Source organism: Macaca thibetana, chromosome 8 (genome assembly GCF_024542745.1).
Source record: "Macaca thibetana thibetana isolate TM-01 chromosome 8, ASM2454274v1, whole genome shotgun sequence".
Classification (NCBI taxonomy): Eukaryota; Metazoa; Chordata; class Mammalia; order Primates; family Cercopithecidae; genus Macaca; species Macaca thibetana.
In genome coordinates this window covers 51,431,528-51,456,955 of record NC_065585.1, presented here as the reverse complement: position 1 = coordinate 51,456,955, position 25,428 = coordinate 51,431,528, and the positions used below count along the sequence as shown (strand labels likewise).

The following is a 25,428-nucleotide window of genomic DNA, read 5'->3' as shown; positions in this document are numbered from 1 at the left end:
CTCTGTCTCAAGAAAAAAAAAAAAAAGAATGATTACCATTACCAATAATGGAGAGATGGACAACACGTGCCTCCAGATGTGATATCCTGAGAATGGCACAACATTAACTATGCAGAATGCTGGCCAAGAATGCGTAACTCCAACTTGTTGTGAGAAAACATCAGACAAGGACAAAATGATGAAAATTCTACCACAGAAATTTATTTATTAGAAAGTCAGTTGGGGAGGATACAAACTATATTTTTATAAAATATCAACAACATAAAAGACAAAGGAAGGCTATGAAAATGTTTCATATTAAAAGAGGCTGAAGAGACATGACAAATGCAATAACTTACCCTAGACTGGATTTTTTGCTGGAGGGGAAAAATGCTATCAAGAACATTATTAGGTCAGTGAACAAAATTGGGATATGAACGGTAGATTAAAGTATTGCATTTTAGATGAGATATATTCATCCAAAAAAAGAAAAAGTATATTTTAAAAGTCTTATACCAATGTAAACTTATAAAATTGATAGCTTCATTGAGGTTATACAAGAATATTCCTTTTCTTATAAAATACACATGGAAATACTTAGGAGTAAAGGACTATAATATTTGTAACCTTCAAATGGTTCAGTAAAAATTATACACACCACACACACACACACACACACACACACACACACACAGAGCTATGCATGCATACACAGAGAGAGCAAATGATAAAGCAAGTGGGGTAAAATATTAGCAATTCAGGAACCATGGTAAAGGGTGTATGTTCCTTGTACTGTTTTTTATACTTGCAGCTTTTGCTAAGTTTGAAATTATTTCCAAATAAAATGTTTTTAAAAGGAACCAGAAATCACGTATTTTAAAAGATGCTCAACTTCACTACGATTCAAAGAAATGTGAATTAAAATATGAGAGAGCGGGTAAAGCAAGGTGGCTCACACCTGTAATCCCAGAGCTTTGGGAGGCAGAGGATCACTTGAACTCAGGAGTTCAAGAACAGCCTGGTAATATAGTGAGACCCCATCTCTAAAAATAAATAGATAGATAGATAGATAGATAGATAGATAGATAGATAGATAATAGATAGATAGATAGATAGATAGATACATAGATACATAGATAGATACATAGATACATAGATAGACAGACACATACATACATACACACACACACACACATATGGTAAAACCACATCCCTCCAAAGAAAAACACATATATACAAAAATTAGCTGGGCATAGTGGCAAGTGCCTGTAGTCCCAGTCACTCAGGAGGCTGAGATGAGAGAATTGATTGAGCCTGGGAGGTCAAGCCTGTAGCAAACTGTGATGGCACCACTGCACTCCAGTCTAGATGACAGAGTGAGATCCTATCTCAAAAAAAAAATAATTTAATTTAAAAATTTTTTAAAAAATTCTAGCCAATAGAAATGAAATATTAATGTAAAAAAATGATCATAATAACACAGTGGCTGGTAGAGTAGCCAAGTTGCCCATTTGGCAGTTCTTTGAGGTACCAGGATATTGTGCAGAAGAGAGTGTTAACAGGGCAGACCAAAGAGCCAGAGCTGGTAAGCCACATAGCAGTGGTCAGTGGAATGACTCACAATGAAATAATCTGGGCGTGAAGTCCAGAAGATCAAGGACGTTGACAATAGGCAACTTTGGGAAAGTCAAGCAGAGGAGACTCCTCCAAAGTTGTGGAAAGGGGATGTGATGGTGGAAGAATTCGTTTCATGCTGACCTTCAATATATGATCTCTGACCTGGCAAGGTGGCTCAGACCTATAATCCTAACACTTTGGGAGGCCAAGGTGGGTGGATCCCTTGAGTGCAGAAGTTCAAAGCCAGCCTGGGCAACATGGCAAAATCCCATCTCTACAAAAATTAGCTGGGAGTGGTGGTGGTGTACACCTGTAGGATCAGCTACTGGGGAGGCTGAGGTGTGAAGACCGCTTGAGCCCAGGAGGTCAGGGCTGCAGTGAGCCATGATCTCCACTACACTCCAACCTGGGAGACACAGTGAGACCCTGTCTCAAAGAAAAAAAAAAAAAGAATATGATCTCTAAGTAGCCTTGTCTATTATACACAATCTCATTTTATGTGTATACATTCTGTAAAGAAACTTAAATAAAATTGTTCAATACTTCTTTTAAAAATGTCCATGTAGGCACTGACTAGCTCGTTGCTGACAGTGGGGTATGTATCCATTGTAAGAGCTTATAGGAGCATGAATTCAGAATTCACCAATGTCTATCACACAAATAGGAAGGTGTACTAATTCTCTAGATGTCTTTTATCATCAAACAGCAATAACGACAGAGCCGAAGAATCCATGTCATAGTGGCTGAGTTTGAGTCTACATAATGAAGACTCTTGGATATTTTGTACACAAGGACAGGATACAGAATCCAACAGCCTGCTAGCTGAAAGTGGATTTGCTGATTTCCCATATCTTTCAGTGTATCCACTTTCAGTTACCTGCCATCTTTCTGTGCCCTTGCTATGGTTTGAATGTGTCCCTCAAAGTTCATGTGTTAAAAACTTGATCTCCAATATGATGGTGTTGGGAGGTGGGGCTTGATGGGAAGTGTTTGGGACATGGAGGGAGCACGATGCTTATGAATGGATTGATGTCATTATGTCAGGATTGGGTTCGTTATCACAGGAGTGGGTTCATTACAAGAGGGCAAGTTCAGTCCCTTTTTCTCTTTCTCTACCATTCTCTCACCTTCCACCATAGGATGATACAGCAAGAAGGCCCTTATCAGATGCCAGCACTTGCTCTTGAACTTCTTAGCCTCCAGAACGGTGAGAAATAAGTTTCTCTTCATTATAAAATACCCAGCATCAGATACTATATTACAACAACAGAAGACAGACGAAGACACCCCCATCATGGCATTTACCATACTTCGAGAAGCAGGAAGCCTGTTTAAGGAATCTACAAATTGGTAGGTGCACCAGAAAATACTATTGTCCATGTCAGATTCATTCTCCTCTTCTTCTTTATTAATAGGACCCCAATTTTATTCAGATAAACAATGTTCTCTGATAAAAGACCACATTTCCTAGCTTTCCTTGCAGCCAAGTGTGACCACGTGGCTAATTTTGGCCAAGGATATGTAAGCTGAGGTTGTGTGAGACTTTTAAAAGTCTCCTTTAAAATGGGACAGACCTTTAGGGAACACCCTTTTTGCTCTTAGCTTTTCCAAAAATTGGTGGAAACCAGAATTCTATATGTAATGGTATCTCACTGCAAAACAGAAAGAAGTCTACATTCTAGATAACTCTGTGGAGACTCCGTAAAAGAGGCAATGCCTACCTCTGTAAATCTTTGATGTGAGAGAAAAATAAATTTTGATCTTGTCTAAGGCACTTGCATCCCTGTTATCTGCTGTTGAATGCAATTCCCAGAGAAGGAATGCCAGAATAGTATCTATTTAAAAAATGAAAACTTTTCTCAAGGCAGACCTGACAACACAGAGCTAGCTGGGTGTCCAAAGTGACCAGAAGTTCAGTGCCTATTTCCACTGTTTCTAACAACTCCAGCATTCCTGGAGCAAAGTGTGCAAAAATGAAGATCAGGATAGAGTCAAAAACACTTTTGTGATTGAGGATTTTCATCTTATTTCTAGGTCTATACTTTAGAGACCCATCTGTGAGACTAATGGGATGGAAAGAAATTATACATGGGGCCCCGAATTATCAGGGAAGGGATATATTACTAAACCAACGGTACTGGGGGAAATTACCATTTAGAGATATCATATAACAGTGTTCCCTCCCAACTTACAATAAAATAACTTTTGGATGGTTTTAAAAGTTAATTGCATAAAACCAAACCTTACAAATGCTACAGGGGAGGAAAAAGTGAACATTTAACCGATATCAATTTGGAACAGTGTTTTCAAAATGTAAAAGGCAAATTACAACAACAAATATTACCACTAAAATGGACTGCATCAATTTAATTATCTGCTAGTTTGAAAGCATAAATTTAAGAGGCAAATTACAAATTGGATTGGACTAGAAGATTATCTTTCTCAACTAGAAAAACTGTATTAGCAATCAACTGTATTTTACATTTTAGCTTCATCGTTCTACCCACATTCATTTTTTCTTGATTTTCAATGTTGGTATGAGTTTTCTCTTTTTCTGAGTTTTTATATTTTAGCAAATATTATGTATTCAGCAAAAATTTATTGACCATCTATTACATATAAGAACTGCCCAGTCCTGGGCACAGTGGCTCATGCCTGTAATCCCAACACTTTGCAAAGCTGAGACAGAAGGATTACTTGAGGTCAGGAGTTTGAGACCAGCCTGAGCAACATAATAAGACCCCATCTCCACAAAGAATACAAAAATTAGCTAGGTTTGGAAGCACCAGCCTACAGTCCCAGCTACTGGGGAAGTTGAGGCGGTAGGATTGGTTGAGCCCAGGAGTTCAAGACTGCAATGAGCTATAATCGCACAACTGCACTCCACCCTGGACAAAAAAGCAAGACCCTGTCTCAAAAAAAAAAAAAAAAAAAAAAAGACACTGGAGACTACAAGAAGGAAGAAGGAAGGAGGGAGGAGAGAAAAGGGTTGAAAAACTACTTATTGGGTACTATACTAGCTACCTGGGTAAGGGGTTCAGTCATACTCCAAACCTCAGCATCATGCGATATAACATTGTAACAAACCTGCACATGTACCTCCAGAATCTAACTAAAAGTTGATAAAGGGGGAAAAAAAAGTGTCCTAAGTCCTGGGCATCTGGTGGTGAACAGTGCAGTCACATATGCAGAGATGCAATCTACAATCTTAGAGAGTGACAGGCACAAGCAGTGCTCATTACCAATCAAGTATTTACTTAGAATTGTGATCAGTGCTACAGAGGAGAATTATGTAGAACACTGGTTCTACACCTCTCAGGGTTTTTTTTTAAATATTACAACTTTTTTTTTTTTGAGATGAAGTCTCACTCTTGTCCCTCAGGCTGGAGTCCAATGGTGCAATCTCAGCTCACTGCAATCTCCACCTCCTAGGTTCAGGAGATTCTCCTGCCTCGACCCCTGGAGTAGCTGGGATTATGGGCACCTGCCATCACGCCTAGCTAATTTTTGTGTTTGCAGTTGAGACTGGGTTTCGCCATGTTGGCCAGGCTGGTCTCGAACTCCTGACCTCAGGTGATCCACGCGCCTCAGCCTCCCAAAGGGCTGCGATTACAGGTGTGAGCCACTGCACCCGGTCTAAGTATTATAACTTTTATAGTAATTACAAAGCAACAGATATGTGGGAAAATTTTTTAAGAAAATAAAAGTTTGAAGTACACTGTCATTTTTAAAAATGAGGAAATATATTTTTATATAACATCATCTGGATTAAAAAGGAAATGTTTCTGAAAATTATGTAAATGCTTCAGTTAGCGGATCTAGACATATTCCAATAAATTACTAAACTTCTTACTTCACGGTATTTGTAAACACTGTATTTATTAGATTCTCTAACTACCAGAATGAGAAGTATTTGTAAAAACTGGTGATATGAAGAAACATTGCCTTCTTCTCATTAGGCTAATTCTATATGTTAAAGTGCATGAAAGTGTCTCCAGCAGAAGAAAAATGTATTATCTCACAAAGACAATTTCAGAATTTCGCTACCTTAGGTCAAAAGTATAACGGCCCAATGAGCTATAGATTTATCTCAGTTTTTTCTTACTGTGATATTCTATTGCGAAAAAGATACACATATTGTTTCAGTGACCAGTGCAGCTAGCAGTCAAAATGGATGCTTTCAACGCTACTCAGCAAGCTAGCTATTCCCAAAATAATCTTGAGAGAATAGATCAATAAGGAATTTGGAGTTTTCAGTTTAAAATGATGTCTAGCTGTTCCTTAGAGAACTGGCTGATTTCAATTCTTGAGCAGAAAAGTTACAAGGTGAGCCTGACACATCTTGTACCAGAACACAGGACAAATTTAAGAAAACTGGAAATGTGTCAACACCAGTGCCAGCTCGATGGGCTCCCACCAGCCAACTGTTGGATAATTGGAGCATCGGAAAGAATAATCATTGCAATTGGTTGTCATACACTGATTAAGTAAAAATTCAACTGCTCACTTGAAAATCTCTAAAAACTCAGAAAAAGAGAAAACTCATACCAACATTGAAAATAAAGAAAAAACAAATGTGGGTAGAACAATGAAGCTAAAATGTAAAATACAGTTGATTGCTAATACATGTTTTTCTAATTGAGAAAAATAATCTTCTAGTCCAAAGCACAGAAAAAAAAAAAAAAACTTATAAAATGAACCAAAATAGAGTAGCTTATTTTTACGTTTTTCTCAGAAAAAAATAATTTTTATATCTAATTTTATCCTTTTTTAAAATTAGTGTGACCAGTACATAAAACTAATGGGCCATGTGTAGAACACAGATACTCTGCCCTTACATGGAAGAATTACTTAGTTAACATTCACTGAGCACTGGTTATGTTCTAGGCATTATGAAAAATGTCTTACACACATTATTTCATTTCATCTTCACATCCACACATGAGACAGGCACCATTACTGTCTCCTTTTTGCAAATGAGAAAACAGGAATCTGTACAATGAAAAATCCGTAACTACTAGTAATAGTAGCAGCTGTGGCTGGGCCCGGTGGCTGACGCCTGTAATCCCAGCACTTTGGGAGGCCCAGGCGGGCGGATCACGAGGTCAGGAAATCGAGACCATCGTGGCTAACATGGTGAAACCTCGTCTCTACTAAAAATACAAAAAAAAAAAAAAAAAAAAAAAATGAGCCGGGCATGGTGGCGGGCGCATAGTCCCAGCTACTCGGGAGGCTGAGGCAAGAGAATGGCGTGAACCCGGGAGGCAGAGCTTGCAGTGAGCCGAGATTGTGCCACTGCACTCCAGCCCGGGCGACAGAGCGAGACTCCGTCTCAAAAAAATAATAATAACAATAATAATAGTAGTTGTAGCAGCAACTTCATCAGGTTATTGTGAGGATTAGAGAAAGGAGTATAACACAATAAAAAGTTTAAAGAATTTCAGATAAAGATGATAGAATAAAGTTAGATCACAGAATCCTTTCCTTCCAACATCTAACAAAATAAAGGTTGTAAAAAACTAACCAAAAACCACAATAAAAAATCAACACAGTAAGAGATACTAAATTATGTCATAGACTGAAAAGTTTCAGCCAAGACAGGATCATAATCCCCATACCTTCTTCCAAGGAATGGTTATGAAGAAAATCTTAAGTTCAACTAAATCCCAGGAATTCCCCCAAACTTTGAGAGAAGTGAGAAAAAGTAGTAAGTAAGCAGCTCAGAGAAACAGCAAGGAAAACCCATGACAGTAGAATTTTCTGCTTCTCACTCATGATCTGCCCAGAGGCTACAATCTAGTTGCACACTAGAATCATCTGGGAAGCTTTTAAAATTATCAATTGCTAGGATACAATCCAGATAAAGTATAATTTTTATTGGTAGGATACAGGCATTGGCATTTTTTAAAAGCCCTTCAGATAATGAATATGCATTCAGAGTTGACTGCCACTATGATAGAGCAATCCCTTGTGGTAATCATTTCCCATGGGCACATGCTGAATTGGAGCCAGAAGACATCTCCCATTATAGGCATAGAATAAATTCCAATTACACAGAGTAAGCCTGACGCAGGACATTAACAAAAACATCAAGAGGCAGTAAGACCTAGGTCTTTCAACAAATTATACATGGAATATAATTTTAAAAACAACTAGAAAGACGGTAGATTTTAATATTACTAGATCCATTATTACATTAAATATAAATGGTCTAGGCTGGGTGTGGTGGCTAATGCTTGTAATCCCAACACTTTGGGAGGCTGAGGCAGGAGGATCACTTGAGACCAAGAGTTTTGAGACCAGCCTGAGCAACATAACAAGACCCTGTCTCAAAAAACAAACAAACAAACAAACAAAAAGGTAAATGGCCTAAACACACCAATTAAAGGCAAAGATTATCAAACTGGATACAGAAACAATACATAACTGTATGTTTCTATATAAAACAATACATAACTATATAGTTTCTATATAAAAACATAGATAAAAGTAACAGGAAAAAAGGAAATTGGAACTCTGATATATTGCTGCTATTAGAGCACTGTAATGTAAAATGGTACAGCTATTTTGAAAAGTGAAGTGGTAGCCAGGTGCGGTGACTCACGCCTGTAATACCAGCACTTTGGGAGGCTGAGGCAGGCAGATACCCTGAGGTCAGGAGTTCGAGACCAGCCTGACCAACATGGCGAAACCCCGTTTCTAATAAAAATAAAAAAATTAGCCGGGTGTGGTGGTGGGCACCTGTAATCCCAGCTACTCAGGAGGCTGAGGAAGGAGAATCATTTGAACCTGGGAGGCGGAGATTGCAGTGAGCCAAGGTCACGCCACTGCACTCCAGCCTGGGAGACAGCGTGAGACTCCATCTCAAAAAAAAAAAAAGAAAAGAAAGAAAAAGAAAAGTGAAGTGGCTGCACCACTTCACAGTCTAGAAGTTCCTCAAAAGATTAAACATAGTATTACCATAAGATACAGCAATTTTACTTTTTTATTTTTTTTTTGTTTTTCTCCCCCAATAGTAAATAACCAACCAAAGTAATTTCACTCTTAAGTGTATATCCAAGAGAAATGCAAACATATGTCCATACAAAAACGTGTGATACACAAATACTCATAGCAGCATTATTCATAATAGCTAAAAAATATAAAAAAGCCAAATATCTATCAACTGATGAATGGATAAATCAAATCCAGAATATTCATACAACAGAATATTATTCAGTGATAAGAATGAAGTATTAAAACACATTATGACATGAATGAACCTTCAAAACATTATGCTCAGAAAAAGATATCAATCACAAGTGACCACATATTTTATGATTCCACTTGTGTGACATGCAGAAGAGGTAAATCTACAAAGACAGAAAGGAGATTACTGATTGCCTAGAACTGGGAGGTCTGGAGGGAAATAGGAAGTGACTGCTAACGGGCGCAGTTTCTTTTTGGGGTGTTGAAAACATTCTAAAATTGATTGTGGTGATGGTTGCACAATTCTGTGAATATACAAAAAATGATTAAATTGTACATTTTAAATGTGAAATATGTAGTAGGTAATTATGTCTCAATAAAGCTATACAAAAAAGTAGATTAGGAAAATAAATTATGTTTGCATCCATTAAAAGATTTATTCAAGTTAAAGCCAAAGTGATTTATCTTACAAATCTATAAACAAGTTTCTCATGGTTTCAAGTAACTTGATCTATTCAGAATATCCCTACTTAAAATGGGTCATTATTGGCACAGCAATAGACAAATAGGCCAGTAAAAGAATGCCTAGAAAAAGGTCAACCTATGTCTAGAAATTTGGTATATCACAATAGTAGTAATAAAAATTAGTTGGTATGGGAATAAATAATTCAATAAACAAATTTGGCACAAATGACTACCCATATGGAAAAAGATAAAGTTAGACCCTTACCTCGCAGTATATACAAAAATAAATTTCCAGCTAGATTAAAAATCCAAAATTGAAAACTCCTAGGCTGGTCGCAGTGACTCATGCCTGTAATCCCAGCACTTTGGGAGGCCGAGGCAGGTGGATCACCTGAGATCAGGAGTTCAAGACCAGCCTGGCCAACATAGCGAAACCCTGTTGATACTGAAAAAAAAAAAAAAAAAGATACAAAATTAGCTGGGCATGGTGGCATGCACCTGTAATCCCAGCTACTCGGGAGGCTGAGGCAGAAGAATCACTTGAAATTGGGAGGCAGAGGTTGCAGTGAGCTGAGATGGTGCCATTGCACTCCAGCCTGGGCAAAAAGAGTGAAACTCCATCTCAAAAGATAAAAAAGAAAAACGAAAACTCCTGTTCTGCAAAACTTATTACAAACAACATGAAAAGACCAGCCATTTCTATATAGATTCTCTAGAGAAAATCAAGCACATATGCATTGCAGCATATTTGACAATAGAAAAAATTGGAAACAACTGATACCCATCAGAAGAAATTGTGAATTATTCATAGGACAGAAATCTATACAACACTAAATGTAACAACATGGATCAATCTCTAAGATATAATGTTGTGTTAAGAAAGTAAATTTCAAAAAGATATATGAAATATTATACCAATTATATAAAGTTTAAAAACAAATATATATGTATACATCATGAATGCATACATATATATAAAGGAGAAGTATAAAAGTAGACATGGAAAGAATACACACCATCTTGAAGATAGTGATTATCATGAGAAAAATCTACTGGTCCGAAGACTACTTTTTATCATGAGAACTTTTGATTATTAAAATTCTGAAACAAATACAGTAAAATCTCCCCAGTGAATGTATAGGTGTCTGTTATTTTCTGTATGTTTGATATATTTCATAATGTGAAAACATTTTAAAACCCCAAAGTAAATTTAGAAATCAAACACAAAAATTCTATTTTTATAATCCTATTTTTATAAGATCTTCCTGTCTACTCTAAATATAACTACATAACTTGTATAACCTATATATAACTATATAACTTATATAGATATAAGTTATATATATGTAAAGTAGATGGGAAGAAATATGTGTGTAACATATATATTATATATAACATATCTATACATGTTTTATATGTATACATATGTGTGTGTAACTTACATATATCTAACTTACTGCACAATCATGGCTCATTGCAGCCTTGACCTCCTGGGCCCAAGTGAGCCTCCCACCTCAGCCCTCCACGTAGCTAGGAAAACACGCAAGTGCCACCACACCTGGCTGTCTCTTTTATTTTGTAGAGATGAGATCTCCCTATGTTGCCTAGGCTGGTCTCAAACTCCTGGGCTCAAGTGATCTTCATGGGAAGATATATCTTATCAGAATTTTATCTGAATTGTATTCAGATTTCCATATATATATACGGAAATTTGAATAAAATATGGAGAAACAAAAAAGTAAAGCTTTTTGTCTTTTTATTTATTTATATACTCCTCTCATTATAAATACACGTATATAACATACATATAACTTATGTATATATAAGTTCTACCTTATAAGGTAAAGACCTTCCAGATAAATAGATAGATCTAGAAAAATGTTCACCTAATATTGACATTTTATAATGAAAATATTGGTATTTTTTCCTATATTATGCTTCTCAGTATTAACGAAACTTCTTTTTTTTTTTTTTTTTTGAGACGGAGTCTCATTCTGTCACCCAGGCTGGAGTGCAGTGGCCAGATCTCAGCTCACTGCAAGCTCCGCCTCCCGGGTTCCCGCCATTCTCCTGCCTCAGCCTCCCGAGTAGCTGGGACTACAGGAGCCCGCCACCTCGCCCGGCTAGTTAACGAAACTTCTAATAATGATCATGTATCAATATTTTTTCTAAAAGACAAAAAGGCTAGGTGCTGTAGCTCACACCTATAATCCCAGCACTCTGGGGGGGCCGACACAGGAGGATCACTTGAGCTGCGGAGTTTGAGACCAGCCTGGGCAACATAGGGAGATATCTCTATAAAAATTTTTTAAAATTACCGGGCATGGTGGCTCACGTCTGTAATCCCAACACTTTGGGAGGCCGAGGCTGGCAGATCTCCTGAGGTCAGGAGTTCGAGACCAGCCTGGCCAACATGGTGAAACCCTGTCTCTACTAAAAATACAAAAATTAGCCAGGCATGGTGGTGTGCACCTGTAGTCTCAGCTACTCAGGAGGCTGAGGCACAAGAATTGCTTGAACCCAGGAGGCAGAGGTCACAGTGAGCTGAGATGGTGCCACTTCACTCCAGCCTGGGCAACAGAGTAAGACTGTGTCTCAAAAAAATTAAAAAATTAAACAAAAAATTAGCCAGGTGTGGTGATACTTGCCTGTGGTCCTAGTACTTGGAGGGTTGAGGTGGGAGGATCACTTGGGGCCAGGAGGTAGAGGCTGCAATGAGCCATGACCATGCCACTACACACCAGCCTGGGTGACAGAATGAGACCCTGTCTCGAAATCAATTAATTAATTAAAAGAAAAAAGGTTTTACTTTATTTTTCTCCATATTTTATTCGGATTTCTTTAGTTTTTACCTGATGCTCATTTTCTGTTCTGGGTTGCCACATTACACTTAATAGAAGTTTATGTCTCCTTAGGTTCCTCTTAACTATAATGGTCTCTCAAATTATCCTTGTTTTTGATGACCTTGACAGTTTTGAGGTGTACTAGTCAAGTATTTTGTAAAATCTCACCCTATTGGAATTTATCTGACATTTTTCTCAAAATTACACTGGGGTCATGGATTTGGAGGTGGAAAACCACAGGTGTAAGACACTATTTCCATCATGTCATAAAAAGGGTACATACTAGGAACATAACCCATAGCTGTTGATACTGACCTTGATCACCTGGCTGAGGTAGTGTTTGTCATGTTTCTCTACAGGAAAATTACTTTTTTTTCCTCCTTCCATACTGTGCTGTTTGGAAAGAGGTCACTATGTGCAGCCCACACTTAAGGAGACAGGACTTTTACTCCACCTCCTTGAGGATGGAGAAGCTACATAAATTATTTGGAATTATTCTGTGGGAGATTTGTCTCTTCTTCTCCATTCATTCATTAATTTAATCTCAGCATGGACTCAAGAATATTAAATTTTTTACTTTGGGTTACTATCCATTACTACTTTATTTTCTTGTTCAAATTGTTGGAGCTTTGGCCATCCAGAGCTCTTTTAATTGACTCCTATGTCTCCTTAACATACCCTCCCATGTGTGTTTTTTCTTTTGTTTTGTATCAATTTTTCTAATCAATTCACAAAAAGATGAATATATTAATAATTAGACTGATGCAATAGGTATATTAACGGTGCTTATGTAGTGTTAGGCACAAAGACTTTAATGATAAGACTGCTGATATAACTTAGCTAACAATGTTAGCTCAACAACAATATTATTACAAAGTTCTCCCTTTTTGAATTCTCCAACTTAGAGAAAGACTGACAAATCTGTGGTATTAGTAGGTGCTAACCTTTGTGGACCACTTACTATTTCAGGTACCATACTAAGCACTTAACATCTAATACTCCGCTTAATCTTCACAACCCCAGAGCTAACCCCTGAGGAATGTGAGGCACTCCAGGAGTCTAGGTCAGTGGTTCCCAAGGTGTGGTAGGGACCAGCAGGTTCAGTATCAACTGAGAATTTGTTATAAAGGCATGTTCTTGATCCTCACCTCAGACCTCCTGAATGAGAAACTCCAGGGCTGGGGCCTTGAAAACTGTGTTTTAACATGTCCTGCAAGTAATTCTTGCTAATGCTTGAGAGAGTGGTGGAGTCAGACTTTAAATCCAGATATTAGACATCAGAGCCCATCAAAGCCCTTGTGCTTAATTACTTAATTGTACTCCCTCCCTATTATACTAAGAAGAAAACCAGTAATAGGTGATTTCTACTTAAAAACTGGTCATAAAAGAGATGGTAGTCCAGGGCAATTTCACTCTATTCCCTTTGTCTTCCAGTGCTTGACCAAGTAACTTTAAGTATTAAATTTACCACTAGAGGGAGTCCCGACATTCCTCAAATGCTGAACCTTTTAAGAGCATGTAAATAAATACACACTCAATCTTTTGTTGGAAAAAAAAAATTTGATTTATATATATCATCGTTAAAACAATTTGTTTAAGCTACTTAACATGGAACAGCTGCATCTGGAGCTATATTGTTAGGCACAAATCTACTTTTAACAAATAAATACAATATACCATGATTGGTCACTTAACATCTTTCTTCTTTCTAAAACAGAACTGGAGAAGGGAAGGAGGAAACTCCAATTAGCAAAATAACAATATACTTTAAATAAAAATAATCTAGTTTAAACTACATCATCATCTCTAAATTGCTGATGAAATAAGACTGGAAAACGAATTCAACAAAATTAGCCAGTTGCCTTTATAGTGTCTCCTTCCACATTGCTCTGAGAAATGAGTTCAGAAATGTTAAATTCAGCACCTAGTACGTGGCAAGTTCTCAGCAAGTAATGCTGAATAAATATGTAAATAAAGCTAATGCAACTCTCTGCCTCCACTAGACCCCCCTTAAAACATGCTAAATAAATTGGAGTTCATTCAATGTTATACAAAATAATACTATGCTGTTTTCACAATAAATAAATATCACATAGTAGTTCAGAAAAGTCAGACCTTATAATGCTTCTAACCTGGAACAACAATTTCCAGAGATTTTGAAATGCTATAATCAGTGATAGATGGATCCTATGACACACACTCTCCTTCTTCCAAATATGGAATGACATTCAAATGTTTCAATGTGTTTACGATCTTTGCAAAAAAAAAAATCACTTTTTTGTATTTTATTTAATTTTCTATTTCAATAGGTGTTTGGGGAACAGGCAGTGTTTGGTTACATGAATAAGTTCTTTAGTGGTAATTTCTAAGATTCTGGTGCACCCATCATCTGAGCAATGTACACTGTGCCCAATGTGTAGTCTTTTATTCCTCGCCTCCCCCTCCCAATTTTTCCCCCGAGTCCCCAAAGTCCATTGTATCATTATTATGCTTTTGTGACCTCATAGCGTAGCTGCTACATGTGAGTGAGAACATCTGATGTTTGGATTTCTATTGCTGAGTTACTTCACTTAGAATAATGGTCTCCAATTCCATCCAGGTTGCTGCAAATGCCATTATTTTGTTCCTTTCTATGGCTAAGTATAATTCACTCATATTCCATGGTATATATACACATTTTCTTTATCCACTCATTGACTGATGGACATTTGGGCTGGTTCCATATTTTTGCAATTGTGAATTGTGCTGCTATAAACATGTATGTTCAAGTATCTTTTTTGTATAATGACTTCTTTTCCTCTGGGTAGATAACCAGGAGTGGGATTGCTGGATCAAGTGGTAGATCTACCTCTAGTTCTTTAAGGAACCTCCACACTGTTTTCCACAGTGGTTGTACTAGTTTACATTCCCATCAGCAGTGTAAAAGTGTTCTCTCTTCACCACATCCACGCCAACATCTATTATTTTTCGATTTTTTTTTTATTATGGCCATTCTTGCAGGAGTAAGGTGGTATTGCATTGTGGCTTTGATTTGCAAAAATAAAAAATAAAAATAAATCACTTTTAAGAGAGAAAGAGATCCTGGTACTCTGGAAAAAACACTGAAGAAAGAAGACAAAGATTCAGTTCCAGCTCTTCTGCTATCTAATCTCACAACCCTGGCCAAGGCACTTGTCCTCCCAGGCCCCCAGCTCCTATTTGATGAGATAATGTGTCCCTGGAAAAAGTGTAGCCTGTAAGAAAGAGCATGCCTCCAAGTAGTAAAAAGAATTGAGAACAATTGTGTTAATGCATGTTTTTTAGGTATCTGCTGACAGAAGAGTAAGATCAACAGCCCATATCTCAGGAGGAAGTTTCCTTGAGCACTTTCATTTCCATATATTGAGTGCAGATTGAAGAGGGATAATTCAATATGCGTCTGTTCAACAATTATGACACCATTTACCAAGCATTTGCTAACACCTTTAAGAGTTACACAATAGACCTCCCACCTGAGGTCAGGAGCTTCTCACCAGCCTGACCAACATGGAGAAACCCATCTCCACTAAAAATACAAATTAGCCGGGCATGGTGGCACATGCCTGTAATCCCAGCTACTCAGGGGGCTGAGGCAGGAGAATTGCTTGAACCCAGGAGAAGGACGCTGCAGTGAGCTGAGATTGCATCATTGCACTCCAACCTGGGCAACAAGAGCGAAACTCCATCTCAAAAAAAAAAAAAAAAAGCTACACAATAAATAACTTGCTTTAACACATCAATAGCTTCACATTGATACACAGACAATGACTGTGATGGTTAATTTTATGTGTGATTATGACTGAGCCACAGGTGCCCAGGCATTCCACCAAACATAATTCTGCATGTGTCTGTGAGGGTGTTTATGGATGACACTAACATTTGCATAAAGGAGAATGCCCTCCCTAATGTTGGCAGGCCTCATCCAGTCAATCGAAGGCCTGAATAGGAAAAAGTCTCAGTAGGAGGAAACAGCTCCCACCAGACTGCTTGATGACAGACTGCTACTTGTCATCTTTTCTAGCCTTCCCTGTAGGACTCAGTCACCTGTTCTCCTTGGGTCTCCACCCTGCTTGCTTTCAGATGGGAAATAAAACATCAGCTCTTCTGGTTCTCCAGCCTTTGGACTTGAACTGAAATGACATATTGGCTCCCCTGGGTCTCCAGCTTGTGAACTGCAGATTTGGGGACTTCTCAGCCTCCATAATTACTCAAGTAATTATGGAGTAATTATATATATTATATAATTGTATATTATATTACACAATGTAATTTTATTATATAATAAAATTATACAATATATTATATATTATTATATTATATCATATTATATTTACAAACACAGACTATTGGTTCTGTTTCTCTAAAGAACCTTGACTAATAAAAGAACCAATCTCTAAATTCCTTAGCATGGCCAAAATACCCTATACGACCTGGTCCCCAACTACCCCTCCAACTAAATCTCAGACAGAACATGATGCCATCTCCTCCACTCCACCCTGATCAGCTTTCTTCCATGTCCTCACACATACTGTGTTCCCTGTCATGGGGTTTTCACTCATTTATGTATTTATTCTTTGATAAACTCAACTAATTATTGAATTTCTACTATGAGTCAAGCACTGGGGTGGTACTGGGAATATAAAGTGAACAGGTAACAACATGGCTAGTTTCATGGAGAATATATTCTAGTCACAGAAGACAGAAATAGATCTACGGCCATACCTGAACATGCCTGATCTTGGAAGCTAAGTGGGGTCCAACCTGGTTAGTACATGGATGGGAGAAGACAGAAATAGCATGTAAATAAATAGGTTAAGTTCAGGACGTGACATGTGCTTCAAAGGAAACAAAACAGGGTGATAGAATCATTTGATCATCAGAGAAAGCTCCACTCATAGGTGCTTTTTAAGCACCATTTTATACAAAGGGGCCATCCATGTGAAGACTTGAAGAAGGAGCATTCCAGGCAGAGAGAATTACAAACACAGAACTAACTCTGAGATAAGTTCATCTACAGATAGACACAGAGAGAGAAGCTTATATATATGTGTGTATATATATGTGTATATATATGTATGTGTATATATACACACATATATATGTGTGCGTGTGTAGATATATATATACATATATATGACATGTGTCTATGGGACAGTGGGGCAGCAAGAGAAGGTAGATGGGTAAACAGAAATGAGATAAAGCCTTAACAGCCAGAATAAGATTTAAATTTTTATTTGAAGCACACTGAGAGGCTTTGGAGGGTTGACATCATCTGATTTACACGTTTGATTTCACACTGCAATGTTTAACAGTGGACATGGGGAGACTAGTAAGGGAGGATTGCAGTAAGGATGACTGGTGGTCGTAGCTTGGATTATGGGGATGTAGAAAAAAATGAAGAAGGAATGATTCAGGATATATTTTGGAGATGGAACAGATAGGAATTGCCCATGTGGCTGGAGAAAAGAAAGGGTAACTCCTAGGTTTTTGACTTAACAATCAGCTGGACAATAGTACCATTTTCTGAGATATGAAATTCTGGGTAGGGATGGGAATGGGGCTGGGAGAGGCAAGCGGGCAAACTGCCCATACTGTCCTTCTCTTGGGACTGTTTTTCATTCCCTCTTCACCTAGTTGACTCCTTCCTATTTGGATCTCAGCTCAAATGTCACTTTCTCAATGAAGTCCTTCCCTGACAAGTTCAAACTAAAGCTCTATATTAAGTATACGCTCAATTGCTGCCATGTAGTTTCCCCTAATAGTAGCCTGGAAAAGTAGCCACCAATTCCTCTAGCAACCACACCATCCATAGCATTTCCACTTCCCTCTTACTCTGATCCCGCCAGTCTAGGCCACGTGGCTTGCATCTGCCAATAGGGTATCAGCAAACATAACACAGGCAGAGACTTGAAAGGCACTTGGGCAGTTGACTTGTCCTGCTCCACTGTTTTGGAACTCTGAAAACATGGAAAGAAGCTTGACTGACATGCTAGACAATGAGAAACATGTGGCCCCTGCTGACGACCTGCCAATGCCATGACACAGGAGTCAGTCCCCCTAGATCATCCACCCGCCAGCTGACCAGAAAGGTGAGTAAGAGCCCTGCTGAGCAGAACCAAGGTAAAAGAACCACCCAGCCCACTAAGAATCCCAAGCTAGCCAAACAATCGTAAAAAGTCACTAAGTTTTGTGGTGATTTGTTACACCGCAGAAGTGGATACAGTAGCACATACCTCAGTGGCAATTTTACACATCTTTGTTTGATTAGCTTCTATCCCTGCCACATGACTGTGAGCTCTCTAAAAGCATAGACTATTCTGATCTTAGGTTACTGTGCCAACCTCAAAGCCGAGCATAATACCTGGAACACACCAGGCATCCAACCAATAACATGCTGAGTGAAGGCAAGGAGCAAAGAGAGGTACACATTGTAACACAAGCGAATAGGGGAAGTTGAAAACAAAGGACGGCGGACATCTATTTGTCCAAAATAAAAACTTTTAATCAGCAGCACACGGCAGTGAGGAATACGAGACCAAAATCACATTTCCTCTGTCTCAAAGGGCTCAAAGTCTAGAGTATAGGAGACAGTACAAAATCAACAAAGTGTACTGTTTTAGCATTCCAACACTTTGCACTTCGCTCCTCCAGACAGTATTAGGGCCCCGTCCCAAAGCGTTAGGACCAGGCCCTAACGTTGCCTGAAAAAGCGAAGTGTGGGAGGATCCCAGAGAGGTTTCTCGAAGCAGATAAAGTCTGAATTGAGGCTCACGCCTGTAATCCCAGCACTTTGGGAGGCTGAAGGGGGGCAGATCACTTGAAGCCAAGAGTTCAAGACCTGCCTGGCTAACATGGCGCAACCCCGTATCTACCAAAAATACAAAAAATTAGGCCAGCATAGTGGTGCACGCCTGTAATCCCAGCTATTCGGGAGGCTGAGGCAGCAGAATCGCTTGAACCCAGGAGGTGGAGGTTCCAGTGAGCCAAGATTGTGCCACTACACTCCAGTCTGGTCAAAAGAGCGAGACTCCATCTCAAAAATATATATAAATAAATAAAGTCTGAATGGAGTCCTTGCAGTGTTTACTGGGAAAAGCAGCACACGAGAAGGCCGGGAGGGTCAAAAGGACAGAGGCGTTCAAAGGACAAAGGAGAGCGTCCTGTTTGTTTGGGGTTTTAGTCTTTTTGAATTTTTGTTGCCCCAGGCCAACCCTGAGAGCCAGAACTGTTCGTTATTTATCTCAGCACAGGTTCGGTGTAAGCGTTGCCTCCTCATCCGACGCTCAGGCCCTTCAGGTCCGGGACCCCTGCTTCTTAATTATGTTTCTGTTATTCCCAGTGTCTAACACAATCTCTTCCGCGAAGTCGGAACTTGATACGTATTTGCTGAATAAATGAAAAGTTAAAGGTGAGGCAGTAAGCACCGCTCCTTCCAAGGGCAGCTCTCAAGAGCCCACGTTTTCAGATTAAACAGCGAAGTGGACGCGTCTGGTACGAGACTACAAGTCGCACAGGCGGAGACGGGGCCCCCGGGCCTCTGGTTTCACGTCTCCCTCCTAGTTCCCGGCGGACCGGCGTCTTTTCTCCCCTGCTCGGAGGAGGCTGGGTGTCTGGTAAGCGCGGCTGTTAGAGAGGATGGAGGAGCCGCAGCCCCGCGGTGCTTCCCACAGGCTTCGCCGGCAGGGACGCGCGGGACGACCGCGCAGGCGGCTCTGCAGGGGTGGGCGCGCCATCACCCCTCTCGGTCCCAGGGGTGGGCGCGCCATCACCCCTCTCGGTCCCTCGCTGCTTTGCGCTTTCCGAGCCCCAGCAGCGCTCAGGCTGCCTCGGGCATTGACCGCGGGGGCGCGCACCCCGTTTCCATAGAAACGCCCGGGCTGGCGCGGCGGCGCAAGGGGCGGGCTCTCCGGCTCCCGGCGGCTGCTTGCGCCCCAGCGCGCGCCCAGGCGCCTTGGAGTCCCCGTCCTTGGGCCCCCGCAAGGTCCCCTGCCGTGCGCGAGGCAGCATGATGAGGCGCACCCTGGAAAACCGGTAACAGCCCGAGCCCAGCTGCCCAGGGCCGCCCACACTGGAGGGCTGGGGTGAGGGAAGTGGAGCCTCTGTCCGTGGGGCCTCTGCGCCGAATTCCGACCCTGGGCGGCAGGCTGCACGGTCCCCGCTGTGGCCTGGGGCCTAATTCCCTGGGCTGCAGCGAGCGCCGGCGGCGAAGGGGAGCCCGGGGCCCGGCCGGCTGCCACCCACCCACGCCTCCGGGTCTCGGGTCCCCACACTGCCGCGGGCAGTGCAGAAGCCTTGGAGGCAGCCGGGCTCCCAGGCCGCGCTGCGCGGAGCTGCCACCTCCCCAGTTAAGGCCAGGCCCACCCGGCCTGGGCCTCTTCCTGTGCCTCTTCCTGTGCCTACACTGTCCGGATAGTGAGGTCAGGACCCCATGGAGAGCAGTCCGCGCCGGGAGACGGTGGATCGTTGGTGGGTTTGTGCCTTCAAAGCTGCAGAATGCCCGGGGAATGTTTGCATGTTACGTTAACGTGAAGCCTTCTCATCTCTAACCAGAGTGTTTTGCCTTTTGTGTCACCTTTTTCTCTAGGAACGCTCAAACGAAACAACTGCAAACAGCTGTCTCAAATGTGGAGAAGCATTTTGGAGAACTGTGCCAAATCTTCGCTGCCTATGTGCGGAAAACTGCCAGGCTGAGAGACAAAGCCGACCTCCTGGTGAATGAAATCAACGCGTATGCTGCTACAGAGACCCCACATTTAAAGCTGGGCCTGATGAACTTTGCTGATGAGTTTGCCAAACTTCAGGATTATCGACAAGCAGAGGTATGGCGTGAGATCACAGTGTCATTGTTATGAATGAGCCATGAAGTAGTGGATGAAGGAACCGTGGGAACTTTCACTTGTAATCTACCTAACTGCAGAGGTGGATACAAACTTGATAAAACCTACATTTTCATGTCTATAACACTGTGTGAATCTATTAAAGAGAAGCTTTCGGCCGGGCGCGGTGGTTCACGCCTGTAATCCCAGCACTTTGGGAGGCCGAGGCGGGCAGATCACGAGGTCAGAAGATCGAGACCATCCTGGCTAACACGATGAAACCCTGTCTCTACTAAAACTACAAAAAAATTAGCCGGGCGAGGTTGCGGGGCTCCTGTAGTCCCAGCTACTTGGGAGGCTGAAGCAGGAGAATGGCGTGAACCCGGGAGGCAGAGCTCGCAGTGAGCCGAGATCAGGCCACTGCACTCCAGCCTGGGCGGCAGAGCAAGACTCTGTCTCAAAAAAAAAAAAAAAAAAAAAAAAGCTTTCTGTGTTTTATTTTACCGTTTTCAAGCTAAATTTTAGGGAATCTTGAAGTCTTGAATTTCCCCACTTTATTTGCCAACTTTTGGCCAAGGGGTGGCTGTTTACTGGGGGTAGTGGGAATAGTACGCAGGGGGAGGAAAATAAGCATAACTTAATGTCTTGTGTGGCACGTAAGTACATATTAAAGAATGACTAGAGATAGAAATGTTGGGAATGGTAATGTGGATGGATAAATTATTAATAAATGGGCAAGAGATCATTGCTGCATCCAACTGGAAAATTGACCAATGGTTTACTAACAACAACAACAAAATGCTATGAATTGTATCATGAAAGCAAACCAATACTGAGACACCGTGTGGACTTTTTGCTCTGGGTAGCAGGAGAGGTATCCTTGTGATTGTTTTCTTTCTAAAAGCCCATTTTTTTCCTTTAAATACTTAATGAGCTCTTTTACTTGTATTTATTTTCAGTTTCACAACATAGGTGAACTTATCAGAAGTTGCCCATTTAGAAATGCGTTGCTTTTTTGTACTTTTCTCATCAGAACCTAAAATGGAAATTTCAATTTTCAAAAAATAGAATGAGTATAAAAAAAAATTGAACTCATCATTGCTATCCATACAAATTTGAAGAGTAATGTTTGGAGGTACTTTTAGAAAAATGTTGAGTTCTTGTCATGAAACTTCTTCTGTTATAAACAAGTAACTCTCAGTTACATCTAACTGGGAACTTAATGTTTCAAAGATAATTTATATTCACAGGTAATCCTAAAATCTTATTTTAGCCAATAATTTCAGTGCCCCTTTGTAGAAAACCTTTATGCTATTTATCAAATAGCAAAGTGAATTGATTTGCATTTGTTCTCCTTTTATTTCCCTTGCTTACCAAATGGTGGAGGTCCTAATGAACAATGACAAAAAGGTAGGCAACAAAAAGGAGAACAGAAATAAGACTTAGGTAATCCTTAAGCTGAATAATCAGTATGGATTATAAGAAATGGTGTAAACCAAACTGTCCTGAATATCCATGATTTTAGGATTTCTAATATTTGAATACTTAATGGGAAGTTGATTTTTATTTTCCTAACATTTTAAAATGAAACAGTCATATACATTTTGTTTACAGAAACTAAAGAAAAATCAATATGAAATTAAGTGTATTTGTCAATTATATAAATATGTATCATTAAAAAGCCCTTTTCCTGCGATTAAAATATTACATGTTCATTTTAAGCAATTGAATACATGTCACCTATCTTGAGAGAAAAAATTTTAATGTCCAAGAGTTATTTTTCTTATGCTGTATTTAAATACTTAACTTAAAAACAAATCTGTCTCTTCAGTGCCTTCCACTAGTGCTACTTGTAAAAGAAGTAATTACTCAAAATGTGATTTAAAAACATAACTATAACATTTAAGAAACACTATTTAATTCTAAATGAAACAGAGATGAGACATACAGTTTGACAGCTCAGCAACTCAGACCATTTATCTTGTTCTGTAGGCTTTGATAATTCACAAATGGCTTCTCAGAAAAAAAAAATGCAGCAAATACAGTGATCTCTAAGCTTTTTTGCTTTTGAAGGTTATATTGCTTTAAATGTTTCCAAGATGCTCTGTCTTTCAGCTTTGATTTTCTTTTCTGAAAAGTTGAGCTATTATAGTTCAGAGATAATATACCTAAAGTATCCAGTACTGTGCTGAACACACTGAAAATGTTAGCTGTATTAAAATTTGAGCTTTCTTAACACACTTAAACTACTACTTTAAGGTAACAAAGTAATCCTAAGATGATGATGTGGCCAGGATGAGCTCCTGGGAAACCTGAGACATTTTCTTGTCATTTTGCTTATCAGATGCTTTTCTACTTTTACTATTACTGTGCAGCTTAACAGTTTTTAATGTGTTTGAGTTTAGATTCTGAGTCTTATTAATTTCTAGTGATTAGCCTTTTATTTATAGGCTAAAAGGTTAAACATTCTAATTTAAAATTTTAATAATTTTCAATAGGTTGAAAGACTTGAAGCCAAAGTGGTTGAACCCTTAAAAGCTTATGGGACCATTGTGAAAATGAAACGGGTAAGTAAATCCATTTTCTCACTTACTATGAGTTACTCTGGCAAAGAGTATGAGGTTTCCAATTGTTTTTTTAATAAGAAATACAAAGTAGTGGCCAGGAGTGGTGACTCACACCTGTAATCTCAGCACTTGGGGAGGCCGAGGAGGGCGGATCATGAGGTCAGGAGTTTGAGACCATCCTGGCCAACATAGTGGAACCCTGTCTCTACTAAAAATACCAAAAAATTAGCTGGGCATGGTGACGTGCACCTGTAATCCTGGCTACTCAGGAGGCTGAGGCAAGAAAATCGCTTGAACCCGGGAGGCAGAGGTTGCAGTGAGCTAAGATAGTGCCACTGCACTATCTTAGCACTGCCTGGCGACAGTGCGAGACTGTCTCAAAAAAAAAAAAAAAAAAAAAAAAAAATACAAACTAGTATATAGTCATTCTTTTTACTCTGAAAGATCCCTTAGCTCTTTAAGAATAATGAAATATTTTTAGTGAGCTTATTAAGTATACTGTAGCAACATAGACAACAGACATTATTATGGAAACTTTAAAATAATTATAATCATGAAAAATATATGGACAGAAATTGCTTTACTATATGAATATAAGTTTTTGTTTAAAGCAGGTGATAGCATTTAGACTTTTAAAATGTGTGAGAGAGTTCTATTTTTAAAACTAACTTTATTGAAGTGTAATTTACATCAGCAGTCCCCAACCTTTTTGGCACCAGGGACCGGTTTTGTGGAAGACAATTTTTCTTTAGTTCACAATAGGGTTTGCACTCCTATGAGCATCTAATGCTGCCCCGATCTAACAAGAGGCAGAGCTCAGGCCTTAATACTAGCTCGCCCACCGCTCACCTGCTGTGCTGGCCCAGTTCCTAATACACCTGGGAGTTGGGAGCCCCTGATTTATGTGCAATAAAATTCTTCCATTTTAAGTGATCATTGAGTTTTGACAAATGTTTATACCCATGTAACCACTACCATCATCAAAATTACACATTTATATACGTATATCTATTATGGTTAATAGTTTTGCACTGAAATTGTGTCATTATTTTGAGAGAATATTAAACACATTCTCATATACATAGACACTAATTATGTAATACTTGTAATTCCTGTGGTAATGGTACCAGGATCACACAAGAAGTATTCTTCCATTCTTAAAACAGAGTGTGTGAATTTTCTTAAGTCAGACATTTTTACTAACAAAAAAATGTCAATTTGCAGGATGACCTCAAGGCAACATTCACAGCAAGGAATCGAGAAGCTAAGCAATTAACTCAGTTAGAAAGAACACGTCAGCGAAACCCATCTGATCGACATGTTATTGTATCCTTTGAATTTGGGTCTTTAAAAAAATGTTTAAGGTATGGAGTACAAAAGTAAATGTATATAGAAATTGTGCATTTTTACTTTTAAATGAGTAGAGAATTTGAATATAAAGATTGAAAAGAAATGCATTTAGGAATTCTCAGTATAGAAATTGGCTAATTTTAAAGAGGTTACACCACCTAATTCAAATCCCCTTATATTGTTTTACACAGTAGACTTTGCAAACGAACAAACAAAAAATTCAGATGTTTGTATAAAGAGTAAATTCAGATTTCTGAATTTTATTTTCACATGGTGATGACTAAATATTAATTCTACAATTAACTTAAAGATCTATCATTAATCCTAATATATCAGTGTCCTCTATGCCCTGTTTTGAGAAAAGGAAAGAAAATTTTCCCATTTAATTTCCTTCATCTTTTAGAAATAAAACAATTATGTGGGCCAGGCATGGTGGCTCACCCCTGTAATCCCAGCACTTTGGGAGGCCGAGGCAGGCAGATCACAAGGTCAGGAGATCGAGACTATCCTGGCTAACACAGTGAAACGCCATCTCTGCTAAAAATACAAAAAATTAGCCGGGCTAGGTGGCGGGCGCCTGTAGTC

At 39.4% G+C, this 25,428-nt stretch overlaps 1 protein-coding gene across 2 annotated transcripts in view; it reads left to right on the top strand.

The window, feature by feature from the left end:
- The first annotated feature begins 19,883 nt into the window (after nt 1-19,883).
- CIBAR1 (CBY1 interacting BAR domain containing 1) overlaps nt 19,884-25,428 on the top strand; it is a 30,528-nt gene continuing 24,983 nt past the window's right edge. Inside the window, exons 1-4 of one of the 2 annotated variants that reach the window (XM_050800623.1) lie at nt 19,884-20,141; nt 20,695-20,929; nt 23,425-23,493; nt 24,718-24,819. In XM_050800623.1, coding sequence (XP_050656580.1) covers nt 20,116-20,141; nt 20,695-20,929; nt 23,425-23,493; nt 24,718-24,819 — 432 coding nt within the window. In that variant the 5' untranslated portion in view covers nt 19,884-20,115. The remainder of the gene's footprint in view (nt 20,142-20,694; nt 20,930-23,424; nt 23,494-24,717; nt 24,820-25,428) is intronic. The other variant, XM_050800622.1, reaches the window with a different exon arrangement.